The sequence below is a fragment of the Pholcus phalangioides genome, unplaced genomic scaffold, assembly GCF_987345545.1.
Source record: "Pholcus phalangioides strain wild (caught in Gottingen) unplaced genomic scaffold, Ppha-v1.0 ptg000012l_1, whole genome shotgun sequence".
NCBI classification, from domain to species: Eukaryota; Metazoa; Arthropoda; class Arachnida; order Araneae; family Pholcidae; genus Pholcus; species Pholcus phalangioides.
Genome location: NW_028301605.1, coordinates 3,239,463 through 3,264,475, shown reverse-complemented (window position 1 = coordinate 3,264,475; position 25,013 = coordinate 3,239,463). Strand labels below are relative to the sequence as shown.

The window sequence follows — 25,013 nt, the reverse complement described above, 5'->3', positions numbered from 1 at the left end:
GTTGGTAATCCTTGCCTATAAAGTCAATGAAAGTGCAACAACCTCGGATACAACGAAATATTTTTGTAGTTCCGTATTATTTATCATAATTACGGTGAATATACGACATGTATACGGAACATTTTATAATTTAAACCTTCTTAATTTTTCTCAAAAGTCCCTTCCCCTTCTTTTCAACAAAGCTTACTGTTATATAGCCCTTAGGGGTCATTCAAGTATTACGTCAGCATCGGGGGGGGGGGGGGTTCGGATTTGCTGACTTTTGATGACAAGGGGGGAGGGGGGCGGAAATATTCTAAGCTGCTGACGAAATTTTGCTGACAACGGGGGGGGGGCTAAAAAATGGCTAAAAATCTGCTTACGTAACACTTGAATGGCCCCCTTACTTATTTTCTTTACTCTTTTATACTAAGTTCATAACCCTTTCTAAAATCGGCGATAAAGATAATTTGCATAATTTATGGATTAGATTATGCTGGTAATTATGCCAATAAATATATATATAAATCCTACATATTTACCCTGTTTACTACCGTCCGAACGCATAGGCTGACCCTGGCACGCCACGGGCCCTCAAGTGTGGAAAGGGCCTCTTGAGAACGAGATCTGATTAAATTTTCGACAGTGAGTATGTAACTTGGTTAGCAGGTATTTTTAGCCAGGTAGGTAGGTAGGCCAAAGAGAAATCACTTCGCCCGAGGGCCTGTGATGCTGTTAATACGGCCTTGGTGAACTCCCAACCCTCCCCTCTCCCATGAAATACATTTTGAATCACTGCAGACTTGCTGTAGCACTGCATTTCTCGCCAAGAACTATTTATAAAGAATAATTGAACAATTGGCAACATTTTCAGCGAGAATTGGTGATGTCCCGTATTCACGATTTCAGTATCCCATATATTCCTGATCAAATACGCCCACCCCCCGAATGATAATAAAACAATAACTTTATATACACAATTTGATTGCATCTGATTATATTTTTCACATTTGAAAGATCTTGAAAACGTCAAGATTGGTTGCATCGTCACTCGGTTATAAGACGACAAAATTTCACGCTATCTGCGATGTCGTTATAACCGAGTTTGCTGCATAATTCCATTTATCGACTTTTGCAAAATATTTTTGAACGCTTTCTGACCATTTCAAAGAATTTCCGTAACATAAAAAATGACTTTTTCGCCATAAAAGTCAAAATGTCGCCAAATTTCCATTCTGTAAAGAAAATATCATCATTTATAGCCGGTTAATTAAAATTAAGCCGGTCATGTTAAAATCCCAGGCAGAATTTAGTTTAAGCTTTACTAGGAATAGATGGTGTCTTGAAATCTCGTCTCGTGGGCGCCAAAAAGATGTACCGTGTTTTTCATTAAGGTTTTCATTTTTAACTGTGTCTGTAGCAGCAGGGACCTAAGGGACCACTTCAAGATGTAGAAAACTATAATTTTATCTATGGACTTTTAAAAGATACCTTCGAACATTTTTAGGTCATTTCAAGAATCTCCGTAACATGAGAAATGGAATTTTTCGCCATTATAGTCAAAATGTCGCCAAATCAATCCTATAGAAGAAAAAATATAGTCATTTATATAGACCTAAATATCGTTTTTCAAAAGCCTTTATGAGAGCGGTCATGGTCAAAATCTAAGACAGAATTTAGTTAAGCTTTTATAAAAATAGATAGTGTCTTGAAATCTCGTCTCGTGGGCGCCAAAAAATTGTCTCTTTATTTTTTCATCCGGGTTCCCATTTTTCGTAGTGTCTATGGCAGCAGCATCGCGTCCTTGACGAGTCAACGAGTCCGACCTTCGGTCGATGAATTCCATCCATTCATTCATCCGCCATCACCCCCGCAATAGCCGTCTGGAAAACGGCATTTCTTGGCATTATTCTTTTTCGTTCTTACACAAAACCCATTGAGTATATTTCGTTATTTAATCGTACATTGGAAGAATCTTCTTTGTCTTCTTATGGGAGATATATAAATTGCAATAAAAAGTCTCTTTCGTGCTCGGGAAACGTTTCGATTCCATGTCAAATTGCATTTTGCAAGAGACGTTGCAAGTAGAAGCCGTTCCCGTCTGGTAATACAATATTCTAAGTATATTGTATATTATTATTATTATTATTATTATTATTATGCAATCTATGGTCGGTTCTGAAGATTTCTAGAACCTACGAATTGCGTACCTACTTACATTATTTACTGCCGGTGACTACTAGAAAATCTGTTCGCGGAAATTCAGACGTACGCCATTTGCATTGAAAATGTGGAAGACAGATAGCAACACATCTCGAACGTGAAATACGTCCCTCTCACATCATAAATACGTTAGGGCCGTGCATTTTATTTATACACAACTTATTTCGGTTAGAAATGATATGTTATAAAGTTCCTGGAGGAATTTTTATGAGATTCGTTTACGGCAGGCATCTTCTACTCATGGCCCACCGATCATTTTCAGAATGTGGTAGAAAAAATTGAAAACGATTAATTCTAGAATAAATGAAATAATTAATTTTAGAACAAAACGAAGGAATTAATTTTAGAATAAATGAAAGAAACAATCCTAGAAAGTAGTAAATCAAGAATAAATGAAAGTAGTAATACAAAAATAAATGAAAGAAATAATTCAAGAATAAATGAAATAAATAATTCTAGAATAAATAAAAGTAGTAACTCAAGAATAAATAAAAGTAGTAACTCAAGAATAAATGAAAGCAGTAATTCTAAAATAAATGAAACAAATAATTCAAGAATAAATGAAACAAATAATTCAAGAATAAATGAAAGCAGTAATTCAAGAACAAATGAAAGCAGTAATTCAAGAATAAATGAAAGCAGTAATTCAAGAACAAATGAAACAAATAATTCAAGAACAAATGAAACAAATAATTCAAGAACAAATGAAACAAATAATTCAAGAATAAATGAAAGACTTGATTCAAGAATAAATGAAAGCAGTAATTCAGGAATAAATGGAAGAAATAATTCAAGAATAAGTGAAATAAATAATTCAAGAATAAGTGAAATAAATAATTCTAGAATAAATAAAAGTAGTAACTCACGAATAAATGAAACAAATAATTCTAAAATAAATTAAAGCAGTAATTGAAGAATAAATGAAAGGCTTAATTCAAGAATAAATGAAAGGCTTAATTCAAGAATAAATGAAAGGCTTAATTCAAGAATAAATGAAAGGCTTAATTCAAGAATAAATGAAAGGCTTAATTCAAGAATAAATGAAAGGCTTAATTCAAGAATAAATGAAAGGCTTAATTCAAGAATAAATGAAACAAATAATTCTAAAATAAATGAAACAAATAATTCTAGAATAAATGAAAGCAGTAATTCAAGAATAAATGAAAGACTTAATTCAAGAATAAATTAAACAAATAATTCAAGAATAAATTAAACAAATAATTCTAGAATTAATTTTAAAAACATTTTCTGAAAAAATGATAGAAAAAATTCTAGAATTTAAAAAATTAATTTTAAAAAATAAATTCCGGTTACTTTTTTTGGGTATTTCCCTCGTATATGTATTAAATGTGCTATTTGAGAGAAAAGTTAATGTAACGTTTTTTTATAGCCCGTGTTCATCATACCAAATTACATTTAAAAAAATGACCATTGTGGTTTCGAAGGCAGAAACTTTGTCAAAATTTGTTGTTCAATATTATTAGAAACCCAATTGATTTTTAAGGGATACGAATGTTTGCTATCGATCATCAACATCAACGCACCGAAACAATGACAACCCGTCTGGAATTCTAACTATTGAAAAATCAATTAAACAAAACACAGTGTAGTAACCATAAAGAAGACACTCGTTACATAAACGACCCATTTTCATTTATTAATTATATTAATATATTATATTAGTTATCTTAACTTCATGGTCTCGTTAATGAGCAGTTGAAGAGTCTGACCGATATCGCATTATAATACATGACGCACCACACAGCATTATTATCGTAGTTCAGTTCAGCTACTTTGAATTCCGGATTTATAGACACCTGCAATTAAAAAGAACAATCATTATTCAGCATAAAATTTGTTGAAACAATGCACAAAGTATTGAATAGAACAATCATGACGGTACTGTTTTAAGTTATTTACGATTCAGGTTCCTTCAGAGAAAGCTGTAATTAATTATTGCCAGCTCGGAGAAGGAGTTTATTAACTTCATTGATGCTTAAACGAACACGAGTTGGAAAAGTTATTGGAAAGAGCTTGGATCGGATCTTAATTAAGTCCAACCTGTTTATCCTTTCTTGGAGCGTTCTATCATACGGAATAAATGAATGAAAATTAACTATACTCTTGGCAATGATTTAGAGTTCTGACATGGCGATGGAATGGGATCGTAAATTAGCGCGAAGGTAGAGAACAAGCTTTATTAAACGAGCTCATTATTGAGATTGGCAGTCTCATCGATCTTTCCATTTAGAAATATTTTTGATTAAGTTAGACACATTGATGTCTTCTTTTCCTATCACAGAGTAAAACCCCGTTTTTGCGGACACCGTCCGGGTAAAAAGAATTCTTCGTAAAAGAGGGGGGGGGCCATAAACAATAGATTCTCACTGAAGTCTTTAAAACAAAACGGTATTTGACCGTTACAGAGGGGTTCCGCGGCATTAAAATTGTTTGATGTTGTACAGGGTGATTATAATTAGAGTTCCCGTACTCTCACTAGTTTTTCCTCAAAAACTGCTTATACGCATGCAGCAAAATTGTTAGCATATCTTAATCTTAATTAGACCATGTAAGAGAGATTTATGGAATTTAAAAAAAAAGTTCAATTTTCGACAACCAGGTTGAAACATGGCACTTCTTATTGAATTTTTTTTCTCCCTTCGACCATATACCAAGTTTCAATGGAATGCATCCTGCAGAACGGACAGGTCGGAGCAGTGTCTGTTAAAATTATTTCTTTCACAAAGGTGCTTTTTAGCATTTCTATAAATTCTTTAATAATGTATACCTTTTGGATGCCGAATTGGGCCTCTCGAAATGTGTAGCCAAAATGAAAACATGGGCCTCAAAAATTGTTTTAGCACAGAGTCCCCGAATTTGTTACGAAGGCCCCTTTTAATGTATCTAATGCATATCATTACCATTGAATCTGGAAAGTATCTCTCAGTTCTAAATACAGCAGTACAGATTTCAAAGAGGCTTCTTTAAAGATCTTGTTTGGATTTCAATCGTTTTTTCATGTAAATTAGATATTTCTAAAACTGTTGGCCGGCCACACGAAAAAGCTCGGAGGGCCATATGTTGAAGACCACTGATCTAGTATAATGATATTATTAGCGTTTTCAAACTGAGGTTCCATGGAACCGGAAGAACCGATCTTGGACGTCATATTTTGGAGCTGAGCTTTTAAGCTGTGATCTTCGTCGCGCACCCTGGCCAGGATTTTTCCCGAGTTCTGTGATGTCAATTTATAAAGTAAAAAAAAATATAGGATTAATTTTAGGTCCCAGTGGTGTGTGAATCGCCTGTCAGCAACCCCCCCCCCCCCATCATCAGATCATAGATGATCTGAGAAAGAAAGAGCTCTGTCTCTAGAAAGAGATGTAAGCATATGGTCGGGAAAAAACCTCGACCATGCTGAAAAAACGATCCCCCTTCCAAGTGAGGGCCATGGCATCCAGTAGAGCGACCCGCGCACTGGTCCCTCAGCCCGAGAACCGTCGCTTATGACATCACTTACAAAGAAAACATTACAGGAGACCCGATATTTATTTTTAAAAAAACGGGATTTCATTGGCAACTGCATCACAAAATTCAAAGTGATGGGCTCAAGTACCCTTATTCTAGGGTACCCCGACACATCTCTAGACATTCCACAAGGAAATGGTAAATAGCAATGTCTTTTCCTATTTTCACATGGAATATTACACATGTATCTCAATGGTTTCACAAAGGGTCCACCCCAGGATCACTTTTGCTGGCCGTATAAAAACGGGATTATTTTTTGAAAGGCCGTATGAAAGCTGGATCACTTCTCGTAAGGCCATGTGAATGCAGAATTAATTCGAGTGAAGTATAAATTTCTAAAAGGGCCGTACGATATTCGAATCACTTTTTACAGAGCCGTATGAAAACTGATATACTTTAAGGGGCCAAACAGAAATTGAAATTCTTACGCGGGCCGTGTTTAACAATCACATGAGCTGAATAGGTCGATGGTGTGAGCATGTGCACACACCCGCTTATATAACACGCAACATATCTCTCATGGGTCTTTTGAATCTGTCAAAGCAGTGATAGAAAAACACGTTGTTTTCTTCGCGTACCTTGAAATTATAAACACCGGGTCTGAGATCGGTGATATCGACCCATTGGCAATCGATGTTGTGGGCGTACGTATCCGTGCATCCGACCGATATCCCTTGGTCGCCATAGTTTGCGCAAGCGTACTTCTTCTTGGCGTTCGGAACGCAGTGACTGTCCTCTAGGCAGAAGCTTGCCTTGTGACCTTCCGCTACTTTGTTCCCTCGAGAGTCTATGAGGTCGAATCTTGCGAAAACTTCCATGCTGTGGTAATGGCTGCAAAAATGAGAAAAGTTTCGTATACGACTCATCATTCAAATACATTTGATACAAAAAAAAAAAAAGATCCAAATACATTTTGGTTCCGGTTCTGAGATTTTTCATTACGATTTTCTAGCTCCTACTAGTGCTGTCTTAACGCATGGGTCCACCCGGGCACGGCCCGGGGGCCACACAAAAATGAGATCCGGTCAAAATTTTCTAGGATTTACCAGGTAGGGCCTCCGGAAAACCACTTTGCCCAAGGGCCCATGATACTCTTAAGACGGCCCTGGCTCCTATTGCCCCCCGGATCGTTCCAGTGGATCCTAATAGGCGATGTCATCATCTTTGGGAAACACAGCTCTAACCCAGCGTTCTTTTCCTTCATGTTCCAGGGAAGCTTCTTACATTTCCAAAGAAATTACTATTTGTCACCAGTACTTTTATATACGGAACCCTTGGTGATGTTTTGAAGAACCCTGGTTGTGTGTGTGTGTGTGAGAAACACTGCTTTAACTTCTCGTGGTGAAAGTGCTATTGTTAGCGTCTCGGGGGTTCGTTTTTCACGTCTAGACTTGTCCAGAGTTGCCGCGTCTGGACTTGTCTTAGCATTATCGCATATGAACTTGCCCTCTCACATCTAGTGTTGAATCGTCACGGTAGGGACCGGCGATAAATCCCACATTTTATCGTCTGGTCTTATCGTGCGTTGTCATTTATAAAGTGGCAGATATCTTCAGAAGTTTAAACACACGTAGGTCTCTGCAGCAAGTAAACAAAGCGTCGTGTATCTACCCCACTTGAGATTATTCCTTAAATGAACATCTGAGACTCGGCTGCAAAAGAGTTGCATCGGCTGGTTCGACTAGGACAATTTAACATGAGTAGATGTACGATGCCTTTCTCGTTTGTCGCAGAGACCTACGCGTGTAAACCTCTGAAGATGTCTACCACAGATATGGGCGAAACGTCAGAAAGCAAATCTCTTAGACCAGCGGTTCTCAATCCTCATCTAAGTTTTTGGTTCCGGTTCTGAGATTTTTCATTACGATTTTCTAGCTCCTACCAGTGCTGTCTTAACGCATGGGCCCACCCGGGCATGGCCCGGGTGCCTCAAGAGAAGACGGGCCTCACAAAAATGAGATCCGGTCAAAATTTTCTAGGATTTACCAGGTAGGGCCTCCGGAAAACCACTTTGTTCGGGGGCCCATGATACTCAACCCTCAGTAAGGGGGTTTAGTAAAAATATTTAGTAAAATATTTAGTAAAAATATTCTACGGCGGAGCTCCGTAGGCCCATTTCTTAATTATTCATCAAAGTTACTTAGCAAAGTTTGGCTGCGAGTCGTGGCTGATTCGTGTAACCCAGCTTCAACGGGAGGTGGAACTGGCGGATGACTTGTGGTCATGGTATCCTTGCCGCTTTTCGTGTAGGACGTCCGCACCAAGCTAGGAGTCAAGATGAATTCTTCTGGGGCGCTTGATGGGTCAAGGTAAGAAGTTATTACAGGGCTTTACAGTAACCATCCAGAGCGAAGGGGGATTTACAGAGACCAAGTGTTCCTCATCGAGCAGTGCCGCTGTGGTGGTCGAGTGGTTATAGTGACGGACTCGCGATGCGAGGATCCGGGTTCGAACCCCACAGTGGTGGTCGGCTGAAGTTGGTTTTCTGTGGTTCCCAACTTCAAGGCGCAAATGCGAGCCGATCTCCCCGTTAAAAAGTCTCGCCACAGAGAGCAACAGTCCTACAACGATAAATCATTCAATCATAACACTTCACTCATAGTTAGAAAAACTGGTGGCAGATGGCAGCACTACACATAACAAGCATTACAGAGAAACAAAAAAAACACGTCAGGTTTCACTACACGTACACGCACATTCCCGCATGTACCGATTCGTTGGGGGGTTCCGCGGGGGGGGGGGGGGTGAATGTGTGGTGTTGCAGTAGTAGGTAGGGCCTCCAAAAAATGGCTCGGGGATCCATGATGTTCTTAAGTCAGCCACCTCGTTGGGCAATTTGCCTGTTGTGGCGTTGTATTTGTATATATTTTTACTATTTAAAAATATTTATAATTATTTTTTTTAAATTTTACTGTGTTTCTTATTTTCCCTCAAGCGGCCGCGGAGTCCCTGGAGAGTGCCCAAGGGCTCCGCAGAGAACCGGTTGAGAACCGCTGTCTTAGACCGTGGCCCAACAACCCGGAAAACGTACGTAATTCATTGAACGTCGGTCACTAAAGCCACACACAGACAATACTATTCATTTAGAACGTAAATCAAAAAAGAGTACTTACAAATGGCACATATGCCACTGCCAGGCATGTTTCGGTAACGACGGCAAGAAATCTGCTGTCCCGATATTTCCGATCCTGGCCGTAAATCGAAGTAAACGACGAGGTTCGTAATGCCAACCTAGATGATATATAGATTGCAGCTGAGATAGAAACTCAGAAATGAATTAAATGAATGAATTATAAAAATGAATGTGAAAAGAACATGAATTAAAAGCTGTTGAATTACATTATCATGCACATGGATTTACGAAAAAGGTGTACCCTTTCCCAACTTTTCTCTCTGATTTTGAATTCGAATATCTCCACGAATATTTAATTTAGAAACATAGGATCTTTTTGGATGGCCTCTCAGAAGATACGGGTCAACAACTTTGTAACTGGGAGTTAGAGGACCAGGAAACCGTATAAAAATTTGTATATATATTTTTTTTTATTTTGTGACACACTGTATTTTCACTCTCAAAACTGATGCAGGGTAATTTTTCAACATCTTTTGAGCATTTTTTTTAAATTTCGATCATACTCCCACGACGGACGGTTGATGAGATAAAGGCCACATTAGCACTCACGGGACACCCTGTATATATCCCCCCTATTATTCACAAAACAGTTTTCCGTTCTCAATTTGTTTTTCAGTTGGCTAACATGATAACGGAAAATTCTTTTGCGAATATAATAGGAGGATATATATCAGTTTGTATATATTATAGTGCGTATGCGCGCGCGTGTGCGTGTGCGTGTGTGATTCTTTGGTTGAACTCGGATGTACCATGTGCCGTATGTGTGTATGATCCTTTGGTTAAAGTCGGATTTGCCGTGTGTGCGTGCGTGATCCTTTGACACGCCTGTGTTGAAGTCCGAAGTACAGTCGAATCCCGTTTTAACGAATACCGTTATAGCGAAAATCTCGTTTTAACGAACACTTTTCTAATACCTCAAATACGTTTACATAGGAACAACGCAAACAACCTGAAATTCCTTTACAACGAAATTTCGTTATAACGAAGTGATTTCTCGGTCTCTTGGAGTTCGTTATAACGGCATTCGACTGTACCATGTGCCACGCGCGCGTGTGTGTGTGTGTGTGTGTGCGTGCGCGCGCTTTTACAAAGTTTTGTTCCTATTCGACCCGTTTTACGTTACTGTAACTGGACTCAAAATGAAATTCTGCACTGCAACTGTGCTGTTTAGTTAGTTCTGGAAAATTCAAAAACTCACTTTCATCGGAATAGTATATCCCAGAGGTGCACAACATTTTCAGACCGCGGGCCAGATATGAAGTATTTCTGCCGCTGGTGGGTCCGAAACTTTACATACAAAGGGTGACCACATATGACCTGTATTTTATAAGACATTGCCTGGTTTTAACCCCATCCCAGCTTTCTAATAAAATTCTCTGTTTTTTCCCCTTATTTCTAACGAGGATTACTGAAATTTTTCAAATCAAGAACTAATCCAATGTATGACAAAACTCTATTATTTAACTTTTCAAAAAAAAATTAAAATAACATTAAAATGATAACATGAATGAAGTATGAAAAGAAAACTATTTGTGGGAAAAGAAAAAGTTTGATTAACTTAAAATTATTATTAATTAATTATTATTTATTGAAAAATTTGGAATGTTTTTATCGAGTTTGTAATGTTCATAGCATTCAGTTCAAAATGGTAGGTACAACAATCAGAACTAAAAATTCTACTTCTTAACTACACTGCTCAAAACAATTAGGGGAGCACATGGTTTTAACAAAATTACGCAAAGATGTATACCGATAAGTAACATGAAATGAATCATCCATAATTTAAAGCCTAGCAGGAAACGGAAGAAGAAAACTTCATATGCAAATCAAAGTTCATGACGTCAAAAACCGGAAAAACGAGATAAGGGCAGAAATCGGGATGTTGCAGAAACGTCTGTTTTACTGCCGTAACTGTGAAATTCAATTGCGCAGTATTTTTTTTTTAGACAAGGTGACTTGAGGATGTCTCAACAACGTGATTTACCGGAATCCATGGCATGGCGTGTTATAGACAGACTGGAATCCGAGCAAACACAACGTAGTGTCGCGGACGCTGTTGGAGTCGCCAGAAGTGTTGTTGCAAGGCTGTGGAATCAATTCCAAGAAACAGGAAATGTTAGACGTCGACCAGGGCAAGGTCGGCCACGCGCCACTACAGCAACTGATGGCCGGTATGTACGGTTAACAGCCCGTCGAAACAGAACAAAGAATGCTACGCAGCTGCAAAGACGGTTGCAACAGGACGAAGGGTGTCCAGCCAAACAGTACGTAATTGGCTTCATGAGGGAGGGCTCTATGCACGTAGGCCAATGGTCCGCATTCCGTTGACCCCACGCCACCGTGCGGCCCGAAGAAGATGGGCTGCTGAACATCGAGATTGGGAGCAACATGATTGGAGCCAAGTGCTGTTTACAGACGAGTCCCGATTCAGTCTGGAGTGTGACACCCGACGTGTTCTGGTATGGAGGGACAGGGGCACTCGAAATAACCCTGCATTCGTTCGTGAAAGGTCACAATACAGACGAGCTGGTTGGATGGTATGGGGTGGAATCAGCATAGGCGGACGTACGGACCTGCATATCATTCGGAATGGCACTTTGACGGCCCGAAGGTATGCAGACGAGATACTGCGACCTCATGTCATCCCTTACGCTGGAGCCATTGGAGATTCCTTTGTTTTCCAGGATGATAATGCCCGACCGCATATAGCTCGTCTGGTGGAGAACATGCTTGAAGCTGAAACAATACATCGTATGGAATGGCCAGCGTGCTCTCCTGACCTGAATCCAATCGAGCATGTTTACGACGCATTGCTGCGCGACCAAGGCCGCCTGTTACTGTCCGAGACTTGCATATTGCATTTCTTGAGGAGTGGAACAGTATTCACCAAAGTCTGATCGATAACCTCATCGCATCCATGGCAAACAGGTGTGCAGCAGTCTTAGCTGTTCGAGGAGACCACACGCCCTATTAAAACTCATGCATCATGTCTAAACAGTACTTTTTTTATCGTTTACATGTAACCAAATTGTTGCCCTAAATCATCTTTTCATGTTTTTTCCATATTTTCAAAGAATTAAAGCTTAATTCCAAATTTTTTTACGTCTTTTTTCTGTATTGCGCATTGATACGCGTGTACTATCCATTGTATGCCAATACGTGGCTGTCTCGCACGGTTTTCTTCACTTTTTTGCTTGCTCCCCCTAATTGTTTTGAGCAGTGTAGAAATGAAAATAAGCGTCCCAAAAAAAGGAACAATGGTAAATAATGGGGTTAAGAATATTTTCATGACTCATGGGTTATTATATGATAATTATGACTCTCTCTTAATTAATTATAGCTGTTTGATCATTTTATCATTTTTGTCGCACCACGGTCATTTTCTGCACACGAGGGCTAATTAGACCGGGACGCACAATTCCATTATGTACACAGGTTTTAACCTGGGATACGCTCATTGACGAAGACCACAATGACGTCATTTAAGATCGAGGGAAATTTTAACTCGAACCTTTCTCGTGACGTACTAGCCGAAGAGCCGAACATTACCGATTCGGAGCTATGGCTGTTACGTTTGGCAACTTATCGCCAAACACCAGGATTCATTAAAGATCACGATATAATATTACAAAGATATAAAATTTTATAGCAACATAATATAATTATCATAATAATGATATACAACATAATATCACTACTCAAAAAAACATGCTTCCGACTACTTTATTAATAAATGCCCCTGTAGGCCGAACGAAGTTCGGCTATCTAAAATTAGATATATTCGTTATTAAACATTGCCAGGCAGTATATTGGTGCCAACCAACAGTCGCCGGAAAAACGCGCGCCAATAAATATGTCGCGCATGCACATTACATCGAGTTCCGAAGTCAAGATCGGGTGTGACGATTTACTGACGCAATAGTGAACATCTTAGCCAATGATGCGCATCCCATGTTAAAAATCCTATGTACGGTATGGAATTACGCGACCGGGGACCTACAATTTATCGCCGATTCCGAACGGTAGGCTTGTTTTTTTATACTCATCGAGAGGTTGGTGCGCTAACCTCTCGATGGGGGACTCCCTGCGGTAGCAATTTTTTGCTGCGGTCAAGTCGCCGTTTTTTTGTTGTACCCCTGTGTCAGGAAAGTTTTCTGACAAGGACGAATTATAGCCATATGATAAGATCTACTATATCACAATACTTGTCAAGCCTCTACATTTTTTTTTTCTTGGTGAATAAAATTTTTACCCATTACAATTTGTAATGGCTCTATTTCCATCATTGGCAATTTTTCAGCAATTTTCGCGATATTGTAGTTGGTAATTTTATTTGCCTTTTGAGTTTTTTTAAGCCTGTCATTGGCAAATTTACTCGCATCCAGTAATTTTTTTTTTTTTTTTTTTTTTTGCTGTAATTGGCAAATTTACTTGTCTTTTCGCAATTTTTTTTTCACTGTAATTAACAACATTATCGACATATGCCTTTTTTTTTTTGGCGGAAATTGGCAATGTCCGGAATCCCAGCTTTTCGTATTTTTATGAAGGAAATATGGTCATGCTAAATATTTATCGTGTTATATGCATCGATACTTCTTTATCGGAACACCTTCGGCGATCCGGATGGAGGCCCTTGACTGGCCGCATTGAGCCCGCGTTCCGGAGGTTTTACACCTCTGGTCATGGGCCCCCCACAAGGGGTGGGCTGACGAGGCTCCAGTCCTGGGGCCCGGAACAATTTTCACATTTATTTTGCTTTTTCACGCTATAAATTCATCATAAAGGGGCCCGCAAAATATCCCAGCCTAGAGCCCTGCTCCAGGATGTGGGGGCCATGCCTCTGGTATATCCTGATAGTATTTACGGAAGAAAAGAAAAAACATCTTAGTTTGTTTGTTTTTTTTTGCATAAAAATATTTTTTCAAAACAAAAAAAATATATAATAATAATTTCGTAATAATAATATATAAAGCATACGCAGGGCCGTCTTAAGGCATGGGCCCACCCGAGCACGGCCCGGGGGCCTCACAAAAATGGGATCTGGTTGAGATTTTCGAAAATTTGCCTGGTAGGGCCTCAGAAAAATCATTTGGCCCGGAGGCCCATGATGCTCTTAAGACGGCCCTGAGCATACGACTCTTTCGTACAGTGTATAGTGTGTCCGAAAAGTATAAAGATTCGTTCTACAAAATATTTATGCGCCGCATTTCTCTTCACACAGAAATATAGGGTTAGTGCTGCCCTCTATGAAAGAAAAACTAAACTATCTGCTGTGACTTTTCGAGTAAAGTTAGTTGACCTAAAACCGATATTTGGCATAAAAACGAACTAATGCGTTTTTTATGGTATTAAATATTATTGATTTTTATGTAAAACTGGTGTAAATTTTATGCTTCAAAATACCGATTAATATGTTTTCTATGTTCGCCACTAGATCACTTTTTGGAAATAATAAATTTTTAAAAGTAATCATATTACGTTATTTTTGAATCGTCAGACAACCTCAATGGCAGGGAAACGACGAAATGAATTGCTCTGTTTCATAAATATTCATATTTAACACCATTGAGGAGGGGACCTCCTCGATGCTCGTCTCTGTTTTGGTCTTGCACTCAGTACAAGTATACAGAGTGCATAGCATTTTATTGGCGAACCATTGATCCTCTCTAGAGCAGCGTTTCTCAACCTTTCTGAATCCAAGGACCAGGAAAGTGTTTGAAACAATTCGACGGGCCACTTGTGTCCCGTATTACGGGACATTCTCTTATTTTTAGTTGTTATAATTTTTTTTTGTTTTACATTCGTCCCGTTTTATTCAACGGTGTTTATTTGAATTTGTAATGTTTACTAAAATCGTAAATAAACTGTGTTTCCATAAGTTATTATGGCTATATTTACGTATTCATCTCACATTATTTATCAGATTCAACGTTTTCCGTCAAATTTTCAGCGATTTTAACTACAATTGGAGTTTTTACCGATTTATGGAAACGTTTTCGATGATAATTGGTGGCGTCCCGTATTTTACCGTATCTAAAAGATTCCAGTACACCTTATTTTCCTCAATGAAATATGATCATCCTGTCATTTGAATAGGTTTTTTTTTTTTTTTTTTTTTTAGTTTTTAATGCGATTTGTAGCCATTTATCCCGCCCCCTTCATCCCTTTTAACAGTAATTAGCAAATTTGTCGTAAATGCATTTTTTTGGCTACAATTAGTGATATCCCGTATTTAGGATCGCAATTTCCTTGACGATGTCTGGTGAACCTAAGAATGAATATAGAATTTTTATTTGAACCTATATTACTAATATCAATTACGAATAATTGGATAATTTTTCGTTCAGTTAGAATTGAATTATCGAGTCTGCCTGTAGACCACCTCTCGTCCGCGGACTATAAGTTGAGAAACGCTGCCCTAAAGGTATATACTTCAAGTTGGAAAAACTTCCAAATAGCGTGCGGTACTCATATATTATGTCATTCATGTTTCGAGGAGTTGTATAGTTATTGAAATAAAAAAATTAGCTTTTTATATATATGCAGTCGAAAACCGTTTTAACGAATACCGTTATAGCGAAAATCTCGTTTTATAACGAACACTTTTCTAATCCCCCAAATAAGTTTACATAGGAAAAATGCTAGGTAACCTGGAATTCCTTTATAACGAAATTTCGTTTTAACGAAGTGATTTCTCTGGTCTCTTGATGTTCGTTATAACGGGATTCGACTGTATATACAGTCCCAGTGTGCCTCAAAACCCAGTTAGAAAGCTGATGGCTTGTCTCTCCTGATGCCAACTAAAGAAATTCCATGTTTTTCTAAGTGCAATATTTAATGATATATTCAAATTCGAAAAAACGGACGAAATTTGGGAAAATAAAACGGCGTTATATAAATGCGGGTTAAACGGTTTTTCCGCATTTAGAGCTGTTTTTTTCCCCCCGAATTTCCTTCGTTTACGGATTCGAATATCTTGATGAATAATGCACTTCGAAACATGAAATTTTTCTTTTTGTTGGCATCAAAAGAAACAGGGCAACAACTTTCTAATCGGGTTTTGGTAATGTAAACTGTGTGTACATGTAATGTATTTTGTGTAACGTAAACTGTGTGTACATGTAATGTATTTTGTGTAATGTAAACTGTGTGTACATGTAATGAATTTTGTGTAATGTAAACTGTTTGTACATGTAATGTATTTTGTGTATTGTAAACTGTGTTTGCATGTAATGAATTTTGTGTATTGTAAACTGTGTGTACATGTAATGAATTTTGTGTAATGTAAACTGTGTGTACATGTAATGTATTTTGTGTAATGTAAACTGTGTGTGCATGTAATGTATTTTGTGTAATGTAAACTGTGTGTGCATGTAATGTATTTTGTGTAATGTAAACTGTGTGTACATGTAATGTATTTTGTGTAATGTATTTTGTGTAATGTAAACTGTGTGTACATGTAATGTATTTTGTGTAATGTAAATTGTGTGTACATGTAATGTATTTTGTGTAATGTAAACTGTGTATGCATGTAACGAATTTTGTGTAATGTAAACTGTGTGTACATGTAATGTATTTTGTGTAACGTAAACTGTGATAAATACACAAATACAAATACAACGCCACAACAGGCAAAATGCCCAACGTGGTGGCTGAGAAAAAGATGCCCATAAAATATTCCTGTGACATTCCGATATATAACGATAGAGTTCAGATATTGTACTATGTCGTTGTACTACTGGGCAGGCAAGTTTAGTGCTCCGGATCAGAGGGTGTGCAAATTTCCCCCTTTAACCTCTCCTTCAACACCACAAGAGGACGCCAAAATGTGCGCCCGCCCCGGCTAATCAAGCATCCAGTTGCGGCCCTGCTGATATGATGGGACTTAAAGCCATCTATTCCAAGGATCCATCGTTTATCATGATGAAACACCAAACTGAATTTTAATAATCAACCGATTAATTATAACTTTGTGCGGTGAAAAAATGCACAAAAGTTGATTTTCTGGTGGTATTGTAATAGTGCCGAAATCGAGAAAAATGTTGACAACAGCATTAATTTGGTGGTGTGTGATGATGACATCACTCTCAATAATAACGATAATCCCTCTGCAACGATTTGTTTCCCCCTGGTTCATAAAATATCATTATATTGAGATTTTACTGTATCTAATTAAAAAAGATGATCGCTATAAATGATCAGGAGTGCGTATAAATATTATAAATACTCGGCTTGGGGTTACAGCTGAGGATGGAGGGAGCAGACCAGCCTGACGCCCCGAACACTGGACCATAAGGGTGCCAAATTCCCTTTTTAACCACTCCAACATTATAGGAGAAAGCCAAAAATCGAGCTTGTCCGGGCTGCCCAAGTATCTAGTTGCAGCCTCGGCTAACGAAGAAAATTCGGTAAGGAATCACGTTTGTTAGCCGGAAAGCGATTTCCCATAGGCTTCTACGGAAAATCGTTCAATTCATTTCAGGTACGGCCAAAATTTAAAGATAAGTTTTTAAATCACTAAAAAGCACTGTAAAAACGACAAATGCTAGCCGCAGGCTGAAATTAAAAGTTTCGCAACGTTTGACACCAATATTTTCCACAACGCAGTCGGGTTCGTAGATATCCTCTTATATTGAGGGTCTCGCACTGAGAGAATGTGTGCACAAGAAATGCTCATGTGTCTCTCTTACTTTTTGCTTTGCAAAAATAAATTGCATTTAAAAGGCCAAAAACATTTGCTCTAATTATTGCGGGCTTCTCAAAATAAAATTTAAACCAGAAACAGATCCAAAATAAGTCACAGCAACATTCTACGGCTCTACTAGGAATCTTCATGTGGGCTGCAGTCTTCACAATTTAGTATTAATGTCGGTGATACAGTTGCATCTTATAGCGTTAATTATCTCTTGTTAGATCTTATAGAGCAAACTTTTGTAAGTTTGTGGACCTGTTAAAAAAGCAGTGCGGTTAATATATTTTCGTACTGTGTAGTGCTCCTATTTGAAGCTTCGTAACGTTCGTTTGAAAGGCTTGGCCGATTATCACTATAAGGTCACTATAAGAACAAGGCATTCGAGAATTAATGTGAGTTGTAGATTTTGGATTACAAAATCGACATCTTGTCTCAGAGCAGGAAACTGAGTACATGCCGGCGTCGCACAAAACAAAACTGTATTTCCATAAAGACTGTGTGTACATGTAATGTATTTTGTGTAATGTAAACTGTGTGTGCATGTAATGAATTTTGTGTAATGTAAACTGTGTGTACATGTAATGTATTTTGTGTAATGTAAACTGTGTGTACATGTAATGTATTTTGTGTAATGTAAACTGTGTTTGCATGTAATGAATTTTGTGTAATGTAAACTGTGTGTACATGTAATGTATTTTGTGTAATCTAAACTGTGTGTGCATGTAATGAATTTTGTGTAATGCAAACTGTGTGTACATGTAATGAATTTTGTGTAATGTAAACTGTGTGTACATGTAATGTATTTTGTGTAATCTAAACTGTGTGTGCATGTAATGAATTTTGTGTAATGCAAACTGTGTGTACATGTAATGAATTTTGTGTAATGCAAACTGTGTGTACATGTCATGAATTTCGTGTAATGTACACTCTGTATACAATCGCTTTCGTGGCCGGGGGAGGGGACTTTGAGGGGACACACACACTCATACTTCCGGCACAACTCATTCGGTAGTAACTTGCCTATGGCGATAGACCGGAGTTGCGCTCAATTTGAATGAACGAATGCTTACAAGAGATAGTTTTGATTGTTTTTGATAGGTGACAGCAGTATGCGCCCGAGCAGTGTAGTTGTGAGATGCTCGTCTTCTACTATGAAGGTTACCGTCAAGGTCCACGGGTTTCGAATCCGGGCAATAACATCAGAAGCAAGTTCTTTGACTTCCGAGACTGGGACGAGCACCGATAGATGACGCCTTCATTTCCCACCCAACTCTACTGGTTGGAAATTGCCGTATGGTGATATATGACTGGAGTTGGTGTGCGGTAAAAAGCAAGTAGTCCTAACTTACAGAAAAAACCGCCCTTAGGCTGGGTTTCAGAAATGGACTTTTATGAAACTTTTATAGTGTAATCCCGGCCTTAGGAGGTGTGCGACAGGTGCGGTTGCGACGCGCCCCGTGATCACAGTAAATTATTGGAGACACTTTCACTATAGTTTGTTTCAGGTTAACTTTGCAGTGGAGAGAAAGGTAGAGAGTGTATTCCTTCGCCGCAAAATATAGTTCCCATACATCGGAGGTTTCTGACGATCATTTATATAGAATATTTCAATTTTTTTTATGATTTCGAAAAAGATACTGAAAAAATACCGTTTTGAACCAATGTATATTCGTTTAAAATTTTTAAATTAGAAAAAATATTGGTTACCATTATCAAAAATCCATGGCGAGCTCAAGAATATTTTGGCGCGATTTCCAAGAAATTTTCTCCGCCAATATCACTGTCATGCTTTTTTTTTTTGGTTGCACATACAATTTTTCATTCAGTTTTGCATGTAGTTATAGGCCTACACACCCAGACGAATATTCAATCAGTTTCTTTTTCTCCTGAAAATAGCCTCCAACGAATTCAGATATTCACTCATAGATTACAGGAAGTGTGCCTCTTTCACGACAGCGCCGATACCGTTGTGAGAGGCTCTATTTATGGGTGTACGTTACGGTTCCAGGCGCGCCCCCCCCCTTTTTTTAAAATTATCTATTTCTTATCGTGTTCGTAGGATAGGGGTGGTTTCTGAATTCCAATAGCCGATAGCGGAGGGTGTTGACATAAGTAATGTCCCTTTTGCACCCACACCAACACGCCATCTTCTCCTCCACAGCAGAGGCTGTTCCTCCAGATGCCCCTTCGGTGTCTCTCCAGATAAATATAAATAAGCAAGAGAGAGAGAGAGAGACCCACAATGGTTTAGGTTTGCAGTGTATTTTTTCCTTCTGTGACAGTTGTATCTACCAGAGATAGAAACACGCTAAAACGTTGTTCCGTTCTTTTTGGCAATAATGCGTAAAGCACGTTATTGAAAAGAAGAGGAATTTTGGATTGGACACATGTTGGAGCAACAATTAATAAGTAATAGAGAATCCGATAGTTCTACAACTTCAAGTGAGGATTCCATAGAATGGGAATCCGTAAAGAATGACTAAAACTGTAGTGATAACAAGTGGCATCGACGTATATGCGTTCGGGTGGGTGAGCGACGGAAATTTCGGCAAGAAAAGTGAGTAAAAGAAGTCTAAATTTTGCCTTATCATTTTTATTGTTATTATTTGGGGCTATTCCCAAATTCAAACGTGAAAACCGGGTTAATAGGAGTTACTAAGATACTTTTCAATAAAAACAAAAGATTTCAAAAACCGCACTTTAATTTCTGAAAGTAATCTACGATGGGTTTTTTTTCATTAGCTAATTGTTACTAACTGACTGCAATTTTTTCTACAAGCATTACGTTATACGTAAAAAAATATTTTTTTCTGCGAGATTGGCGAGAATCAGCCATACCTTACCGAGGCCGCGCATCGATACATAGGTTAAGAGGCTTTCGTTGTGATAGCAACGAGTGATGCGGTTCCCTCGTAGCTTCCTCTTCACTGCGAAGTTAACCTGAAACGAACTATAGTTATTAATACAAGATATACGGAAGACTGGATGTTGTGAAGATATTTATTATTAGAGATGTCAATTTTTAAGGAAGGAAAAAACTCATCTCTGCCTCTACCGGGAGTCGAACCCGGGTCTCTCGATTGCCGGGCGAGTGCTCTGACCACTAAGCTACAGAGGAGATAGAGATTTTTATTCGCTAGAGCGTAAAACGGCATATATACGCTCTAGCGAAGGAAAATCTCTATCTCCTCTGTAGCTTAGTGGTCAGAGCACTCGCCCGGCAATCGAGAGACCCGGGTTCGACTCCCGGTAGAGGCAGAGATGAGTTTTTTCCTTCCTTAAAAAATTAACATCTCAAATAATAAATATCTTCACAACATCCAGTCTTCCGTATATCTTGTATTAACAAGTGGAGAGCGACATTCATGTCATATATAGTTCTTAAATTATTTCTTTCATTAATTCTTAATGTAGTTGCGGAATTATTTTCTTTCATCAATTCTGCAATTATTCCTTTCATTAATTCTAAAATGATTTCTTTAATCAATTCTGGAATCATTGGCTCTGAATTTTCATTGATTTCTCGAATAAAAAATCAAGGCCCAGGCTTTTAGTGCCAATCGGTAATGCTATCCATTGCACTACGATTCGACACATTTACTGTATTTCCGATTTTTTTTTTAATGTTCCGGTTTTTTGGCAGTAAATTTACGTTATGTCATTGTCCCGATTTTTACCACGATTTGTCCCGGTATCTCATGGTCTGGCCACCCTATCCTAGGCCCGCGCCTGCCGTCCTCTTCCCTTTAACCAGATCATGGCCCGTCGCTCTGTCTCAATTATAGTGTAGACATAGCTAGAGAAGAAGAGTGATACCCGTAGGAGGAGACCCGTGTAGACTGGCCACAGGGCCCTGTACGTGAAGAAGACGGATAACTGTGTGGCCAGACCATATAAGGGCTCTACACGCAATGCGATGAATGACTGAGGAACTGTTAAGAATTGACATTACTACAAACGGATGCGCCGTAAAGGCCTGTGTCGTGAAGCATCCAAATGTCTGTAAATATGTTTGGTGTGTAACTATTTATTGTTTTGATTTATAACGAAGCTCCGGAAGGGGGGGGGGGTGGATGGTTCTGGGGTGGGGGGAGTTCGGTCGCGTGTCGTGGGGTTTTAGGTGGTCGGGTGGTAGCTGTTGTGGGACTTGGCTGAGGATGTTGGTTGGGTTTTGGGGGCGCGCGAACGTCCTGGTGGTGCCAGGTGGCGATGCTGGGGCTATTGTTGGGTTGGGAATGGGATGGAGGCATGGTGGCGCGAGAGTTGGTGAGGGGCGCCCTAGGGTGGTGGGTTGGCTTGGGGTGGCTTCGCCTGGCTGATACACCAGTAGGTTTTCCCGGCACGTCCGAGGTCTTATGACCACCGTGCTTAAGTTGCAATAGCGATAGAGCCTTGACGTGCTTGGTTCATTCTGTATTCTGTCTCAATGAAGAGTGCAACGGTGACAAGGATAGACACGTGCCGCTGGATGAAGACGGACATTTGGTCCCGTTCTGTTATTCCATTGAGTGGTGGATGGTGGCATTCTGTCGCGGATTGGTGGAATCTTGAACTGCCGGGATGTTTTTGCTGGTCTTGCGCGGTGGTCGGGGGCCGTGAGGTGCTGTGCCGACGGGCGGTCCGCCTGTGTTCCTTGCTGACTGGCGAGGCTTCCGGTAGTGTGGTTGCTGCTGTTGGAGTGGCGTGGGACCCTGGTGGGGGTGGATCCGGCGGCTTGCGAGTCGGGGATTCCCGCTGTTCCCGGATGCCGGGAAATTTTTTCCAGCATGGCCCAGCCACAAGGTGGAGACTGCTTATATCCCGCAAGGGGCCCATGTTTGGTGTTGGTGTCTCAATGAAGAGATATGAACAGGTGGTCGAAGAAGACCTGGTCCATGCTTGAAAAATTAGGCCATAGAAAAATATTTGCGCCTACCTGTACGTAAATCGGATATGATTCTATATGCGAGGTGAATTGCAACTTGGTGACTTCTTTTCTGACGCCAACAGCGCGGAAAATTAATGGTTTGGCAAATTTTAGATTTTTAATTGGTGATCACATTTTTTTTTTAAATTTTCGTATTTCTTTCAAAATTTCAATTTTTTTTTTATTACAGTGAAACCTCGATACAACGATACTCTACGGAGCAAGAAAAAATATCATTGTATAGAGATTATCGCGTTATATCGAGAGATAGCACATATTATGCGCCACCAAATTTATTGTAGGCATCTCTTCTGAACCGGTGTTGTTGTGTTGTTAGTATCAGCGAAAAAATTCTAATTCATTAGAATCCAGTGATAATATTTTTCAAGCATCTATTACTTATAGTTACATGCCAGACATGCACATTTTCAGAGATTTGCCGAGCGCCCTGCTATAGCCTTCTACTACTATACCACACATGCACCTCGTCCACATTCCTCTGCAGAATTTCTAACGAATTAGTATATGTTGGAATGTATGTGTTGAGAACCTAACGTGAAGTTTGTTTCTGTGTAATGCTTGTTATGTGTGGTGCTACCACCTGCCATAAATTTTACTAAGTATCAGTAAAATGCAACGAATGACTAGTTGTACTATTGTAGGTCTGTTACTCTCTGCGACGAGACTTTTCAAATGAAAAAATCGGCTTTCATTCATGTCTCGAAGTTGGGAACCACAAGAAACAAACTTCAGGCGACCACCACTGTGGTGACGGTGGGGGTTCGACCTTCTATAGCCTACTCACCATTATCATTCCTGTCCAGTTCGTAGGCGGCGGAAGCCAGGCAATTCTCTTCCATTGCACACTGGAGGAACAGTAGCTGCCGGTCTTCTAGGTAAGCTGATCTTTCGACTTCTTCTTCATCGGGGACGAGATCCGGAAGTTCTGTCCAGAATAAATTGGAAAAGGAGACGTTTAAAGTCATTCATAACACATTAAGGCACATAACACATCCATAACACATTCAACAAGTCATTATCAGAAATAGAAATAAATTACCCTTTGTGTGAGATAATACTCCATATTTTGGGTTTATTTACGTTGTTTCTCATGTGTATCATTATCAGAATCCAATTGAGTTGTATATCCGATTCCTTGATCGCACACACCGAAAGACCCGAAATCGAACTACCACATGAACCAATGTCGCTAAACAGCAGTGGTTTTCAAAAATGTAGTCCTCGGACCAGGATGATTTCCGCAGCCACAAGTGGGAAAAATAACTCAGGGACCTCACAAAAATTTGGGACCATGAAATTCCAACAACATATATTCGCAGACCAACCAAACATTTTTGATTTTGTCTCAAGGGCCTCCTAATACACGGGAAACCAGAAATTAAAGTGAAAATGCATCAAGCTGGGGGAGGTTCTTGAATCCTTTAATGTTCGACTAAAGAGTCCTCGGGTACGTGCTGATCGAAAACACTGCTTCACAGCGTAAAGAAAGAATCGTCTCCCGTGGAAATCAAAGCCAAATGTGTTCCAGTAAAAACCAAATTTATTATACGAAGGCTCTGATGACGAGATAGGAAACGATGATAGATTCTCGGTGGTTACTCATCTATTTGGTGTTTTGATGTTTTTTTCGGATATTGATGGTATGGGTGTCTTTTCTATGCCTCGTAGACGTTCTCCTCAAGGTTGGGTCCACACACACACTACTTGTACTCAAGCTTGCACTATGGTGGTTTGCTAAGCTCGCTAGTAATATTAAGGTGCACCTCTACATACGCGCGCTATGCGTTGTCCTTCAGGTTGCTGATTGTCCGGTGCTTTGCTGAGGTTTCCCATCCATGTGTATGGCTGTCACGGAATATTTCATCGTAAGCCAAGCAACGCACACTTGACGAACGTCAAACTTGAAAGGACCCGCCGACGATGGATTCATCGAAGAAGCTTGAGTTGCGTCTTTTTGATTTTGTGATTTTCTATGTGGGAGCCGAGGTGCGTAGAGAGGGGAGATAGTGATAGGAACCGGGAGAACCCTAGGTGATGTAATGAGGAGAGACCGCAAGAGCACGGCAAATTTGCAAAGCAAAACCACGGAGAACAGGGTTCATTACTGGTAAGAATGACTTGAAATTGACTTATTTGGATACTTACTCTTGAAGCAATAGGATTTTGATTGGCTGAGGGGGAAAACCCTTAAAATGCACCGATAGATGGTTCTGTACTCATGAGTACGGGAGAGGGGCGAATTCGCTCTTAGAATGGAAACAATAGTAAGCCAGGGCGGAAATATTTGAATTAAAAAATAGGATAAAAGTTTTGAAATGTTTTTTAGGGTTAAGGTTCGGCGGCGCTTTCTATGGAGAGCTATGTTGAAATTTCAATAGGAAGGAAGGAAGAAGGTGCTGTACTTGAGCAAGATATGGCAACCGACAATCTCAAATACCAAGATCAGGACGGTTAGGAATGCAACTGTTCCGAAATCCGACCCCCTATCCAAATTTGAAGACTCCAAGCCCCACCCACCCAATCAGAAGCTG

The 25,013-nt window shown here is 39.4% G+C and overlaps 1 protein-coding gene across 1 annotated transcript in view; it reads right to left on the bottom strand.

Annotated features, from left to right (window-relative positions):
- Positions 1 to 3,836: 3,836 nt before the first annotated feature.
- Positions 3,837 to 25,013, bottom strand: part of Loxl2 (Lysyl oxidase-like 2) — a 33,568-nt gene continuing 12,391 nt past the window's right edge. The window contains exons 5-8 of the mRNA XM_089240046.1: positions 23,267 to 23,407; positions 8,844 to 8,961; positions 6,309 to 6,561; positions 3,837 to 4,019 (exon numbers count right to left, since the gene is read on the bottom strand). Of these exons, the coding sequence (XP_089096172.1) occupies positions 3,897 to 4,019; positions 6,309 to 6,561; positions 8,844 to 8,961; positions 23,267 to 23,407 (635 nt within the window). The 3' untranslated portion in view covers positions 3,837 to 3,896. The remainder of the gene's footprint in view (positions 4,020 to 6,308; positions 6,562 to 8,843; positions 8,962 to 23,266; positions 23,408 to 25,013) is intronic.